We start from the raw sequence: 4701 nt of genomic DNA on the forward strand, positions 1-4701 counted from the left end.
ATCCAGGGCCGTCTGCGTGGCCAGCTCTGCTGATCCAGCCACATCTGGGGGGATCAGATAGGAAGGGTCAGGCAGGAGCTCACCTACCTCCTTCCTCATCCCACCCCCTTCCCAAGTGCTCACTTACCTTGCTCATAGATGATGGTGGCCCCTTCCAGGGAACCCTGAGAGAGAACAGAGGGCTCTGCACCTGCAACAGCCTGGACCGTGTGGCAAGTGATGGGGCCAAGAGGTGCCTGCGTGAGAGAGAGAGCGCTGACAGCACAGTGGGCAGCGAGCACCAGGAGGAGCTGGGACGAGGCCTGGCACTCACCGGTGGGCTGGCCTCTGGCTCAGCCGGTGCCTGCACCTGGCTGTGCTGCTGCTTCAGCTCCTCGATCTGCTGCAGGGTGAAGAAGGGGCGGCGGCGGCAGGGCGGCTCCTCGGGGTGCCTCTGTGCCCACTCCTCGAAGGAGTCGGCGTGGCGGCACTGCACGTGCAGGCGCAGGTTCTTCTTGTGCTTGGTGGTGAAGTGGCAGAACTCGCAAGCGAACGGCTTCCCTCCTGCAGGGCCCGGGAGGGGGAGGCAGGCAGGAGAGCCCCAGGGGATGGGAGGGAGAGCAGGCAGACTCTGACTGTCTCAGGGAGAAGGGGGGTGTGCAGGGCATCAGTCAAACAGGTTCTCTCACCTGTGTGCTTGACTGCCATGTGCGAGACCAGGAAGTCCTCCCGGAAGGTGGAATACTTGCAGACACTGCACTTGTAGGGCTTGTCGTTCATGTGTGACAGCTGGTGGCTCAGCAGGACCTTCTTGTCCTCACAAACATAGTCACAGAACTCACACTTGAACCTGCCAGGACAAAGCCACCTGTGACACCTGCTGAGGGGGAGCAGGACACAGGCTCTGCCCAGGCACACCGGGCTCCTACCTGCGGTTGGCAATGGCCTGGATGTGTGTCAGCAGGTGCATCTTGAAGGTGTAACGCTTCTTAAAGGACTTTCCGCACTGGTGAAACAAAGTGAAGCAGCACTCTCCCCCTGCCCTTCCTCACTCACTGCCAGCCCCTCCCCAGGCTGTCCCCCCCTCACCTTGTCACACATGTGTGGTTTCTCTGTACTGTGTGTCTTCATGTGCTGCGTAAGCCTCTTCTGCATGGGGTAGACACGGTTGCAGACAGGGCACGGGAAGGAGTTCAGCTTTGGTGGCTGGATGGAGAGCATAAAGATGAGATCACCTGGATGAGCTCAGCAGTTTCTTTACTCTCTCCTCACTGGAGGACCTGAGTTGCCTTTCCTCAAGAGATCCAGAAACAATGCCCCCAACGAGGCACTGAAATTTTGTGATGACCCAGATGTGCCTCTTCCCATATAACAGGGCTGAGATTCAAGTCAACAGAGTATCCAAACTCACCGGATCAGCTCTCTTCTTCCTGAAAAAGATGTAAGAAAAGCCCCTTGTGTCAGCCACACCCCAAACTTCCTTATACCCAGACAACAAAACTCTCCATTTTGGAAAGGCTTAAGGGATGGGGCAGGCATGGCCACCCTCCCAGGACAGGAAGAACAGTGTCAGTGCTGTTCAGTCCCCAGGACTGTGCTGCCCTCACCTGTCCCTGCTGTGCACTGTAGAGTGCCGAATTACATCCTTCTTGTACACGCTGGTGTAATTGCACTCCTCGCACTTGTAGGGCTTGCTGCCCACATGGTTGAACATGTGCTCCTGTAAGAGGCAGACCAGGGCCATGAGACCTGGGGCTGCCAGGCAGCCTGTGGGTTTGAGGCAGGGCAGATGAAGCTCACCTTGAGGGAGGACCAGCGCCGGGAGCGGTAGCTGCACTGAAGACACTTGAAGAGCTGCGGGTCATTGGCCTCGTGTGAGTTGACGTGGAAGCGCAAGTCATCATGTGTGAGGAACCGCGAGCCGCAGATCCGACACAAGTAGGGCCGCATCAAGGGCTTGGGGGACTTGTAGTAGTACCTGCAGGAACAGGAGCAGGGCTCAGAGCTGCAGTGGCAAATGGGCTGGACCAGCCCTGGGCACAGGCCAGAGGGCCCAGCACACCCCTCACCTGCGCCCCATGTACTTGCGGTATTTCTTGCCCAGGAAACGGCGGGAGGGCCGCCCGCGCCGCCGGGGGATGACGTCTGCATCCTCAGCAGCGGTGTTGGAGGAAGGGTCCTTGTTCTCGGAGTCAGACTGGCTGATACTGGGCTCTGCCAGGCTCTCACCGGTCCCATTCTCCAGGCCAGAGGAACTGGCTGCTTCCGAGCTCTGCAGATCCTGGCTTGGTGTGCTCTGGGACGTCACCAAGGGCTCCACCTCCCCTCCTGCTGCACAGAACACAGCACAGCTTCATCACATTCTTGCTGTGGCTCCAGGAGCACCACTCCCTGCTTCACCCCTGAACAGGGCTGCTGCCTCCCAGCTCCCTCACCTTCAGGCATGTCCTGAGACATATTCTCCAGACGAAGCAGCTTGCGGGGTCTCCCTGGGCGTCGGCGTGGCCTCTCCTCGCTGGAGGTGGCGATGGAGCAGCCATACTTGGGCAGTCGCCCCCGGGGCTCGTCCTCAGCTGGGTTGTAGTCACTGTCCTCTGCAGGCAAGTGCCCCAAAACATCAGAAAAGATGATGGGAAAAGACTAAGCTATGTAAGATGTGGGGAGGGTGAGTCCTACCTTCAGGATCATCAATAGCACCAGCATCCATAATATCATCATCTTCTTCTTCTGCAGCCTCTTCATCCTTGGTCTTTGGAACAGCTCCCACCTTTCGTGGTCGTCCTTTCTTCAGAGCCAGAGCTGAACCCACTGCCACAAAGAACAGCGTGAAAGTTCTTTACCAGACTGTGCCAGAACAGGCCCTTGTGCTCCAGCTCCTCTCTTGTTTCTTCCCAGGAGAGAGCAGAGCCTGTCTGCAGCGAGACCAATTTTCCTGAGCCCTTGGCACACACCTGGCTGGAAGTGACGCTCTTTCATGTGGTTAATCAGTGTTTTCTTAGAGACACTCTTGTACTGACACATCTTGCACTTGAACTGCTGCACCACCACCACTTCCATCATCTCTTCCAGGGCCTCCAAGTCTGGCTGGTCCAGCTCCTCCCCACCATCTGCCTCCTGGGCTCGGTTTGGCTGTGCAGGCAGCTCCAGCACTTCCAACTGCCTGGAAGTCTCTGAAGGGCCAGGCTGGTCAAGGCACGTGGAGGTAGGTCCATCACCAACAGCCTCTATTGCCAAGCTATTGGCTAGAGCAGAAGTGGCCATCTGGGACACCATGGGGGCACCTGAAACACCAAAACCCACTCAGCCAAGACCTTCACCTGCATCCCAGGCTGCACCCGCACAAGGGGCACAGGGCTGAACACAAGCTCAGGAACAGGCTCTCAACAGGACTGTGGTACAAGCACCGTGGCTGATACCACTGGGACACCCACTCCAGGCCTTGCTCCAGTGGCACAAGGCTCAGAGGCACAGATGGCCACCATGGACAGCCCAGAGAGCTCCCTCACCATCATCAGGGCCTTGCAGAATGAGGTACTGCGTGGTCTCTGCCCTTCCATCCTCTGCGCTGGTCACGGCGATGCAGCCTGGCAGGGAGAGGAGAGCAGAGGGGTGACTGCCAGATCCAGGGGCTGGAGAGTCACTGGGGCTCCCTGGGGCTCTCCCAGCTCAGACAGAAGCCTGAAGGTGGGAGGAGGGTCTGGCTCTGGGGTGGAGCCTGCCCTAGGCTGAAGGAGAAGCTGGACAGAAGGAAGGCTGTCCAGCAACACGAGCTCCTCACCAAATCCTCGAGTCACTACAGCAAAGCAAGAAGAGAAAACTGTGCTGACCAGTTGGACTCAATGATCTCAGAGGTTTTTTTTGCAGTCTTAATAATTCCATGTCCATGCTTCCCCCACCTCCTGAGGTCTGGTGTAGTGGCTCCCTCCCCAGCCCACCGAGCCACCTCCACACGGGAGCACACACTCACTCTGGATGATGTCAGGCCCGATTGTGGACTCGATGATTTTGTCAATGGCAGAACCCAGGTCGGAGGAAGTGGATGCAGTGGAGTCTGACACAACTATGGCTCCATCGGTGATGACACTGGAGTGGACCAGGACCTGTGGGGACTCTGACACCATGATGGACTGGCTCACAGTGGAGACACTGGAGACCAAGGTGGATTGGGCAATAGAGGATGAGTCTGGCAGGTAAATCCTTGGAATGGCATCTGTGCTGGAACTGCTCTCTGAGACCTCTTCCTGGCAGATAAAAAGAGTCCAGAAGAGCTCAGGTGAGAGACCTTTGCCAGCCCAAGCCTTTGGGGCTGCCAGCTTATACAAATGATCTGAAGTATCACTGCAAGATTTCCAGGAATGGCATCAGAGCAAATCCTTTGGTACTGACAAAAACCTGGAGCTGTAGGGCTGCTCTTGCTACCAAGGGGAGTTCTGCTCCTCGGACTGACAAACAGATGCTGGACCAGAGGTGTAACAGTGCCTGCCAAGGCCGCAAAGCCCAGTCTGTCAGAAATGCCTACAGAAACCCCTCGGAACCAGAACCGCGGCTGCCCTCCCTGCCACCCCATCCTTCCCACCAGCACCTACCAAGGAGACCCCGCTGCTGTCGGAGCTCTGCCCCACGCAGGAGTCAGCGGCCCGGGAGAGGAGCCCGGGCCCCGCGGCCGCATCGCTGCTGTCCGCCGACGCGGCCACCGAGCTCCCGACGCCCAACCCGCTCTCG

At 58.0% G+C, this 4701-nt stretch overlaps 1 protein-coding gene across 1 annotated transcript in view; it reads right to left on the reverse strand.

Annotated features, from left to right (window-relative positions):
- Positions 1-4695, reverse strand: part of ZNF335 (zinc finger protein 335) — a 9080-nt gene extending 4385 nt beyond the window's left edge. The window contains 16 exon segments of the mRNA XM_031058040.1: positions 1-44; positions 128-236; positions 314-543; positions 669-829; positions 909-985; positions 1069-1185; positions 1391-1409; positions 1587-1699; positions 1780-1957; positions 2064-2307; positions 2415-2573; positions 2656-2787; positions 2931-3260; positions 3486-3563; positions 3947-4220; positions 4566-4695. The exon segment at positions 1-44 is cut by the window's left edge and continues 30 nt beyond it. Coding sequence (XP_030913900.1) covers positions 1-44; positions 128-236; positions 314-543; positions 669-829; positions 909-985; positions 1069-1185; positions 1391-1409; positions 1587-1699; positions 1780-1957; positions 2064-2307; positions 2415-2573; positions 2656-2787; positions 2931-3260; positions 3486-3563; positions 3947-4100 — 2145 coding nt within the window. The 5' untranslated portion in view covers positions 4101-4220; positions 4566-4695.
- Between the last annotated feature and the right edge of the window lie 6 nt (positions 4696-4701).

Source organism: Geospiza fortis, unplaced genomic scaffold (assembly GCF_000277835.1).
Source record: "Geospiza fortis unplaced genomic scaffold, GeoFor_1.0 scaffold188, whole genome shotgun sequence".
Classification (NCBI taxonomy): Eukaryota; Metazoa; Chordata; class Aves; order Passeriformes; family Thraupidae; genus Geospiza; species Geospiza fortis.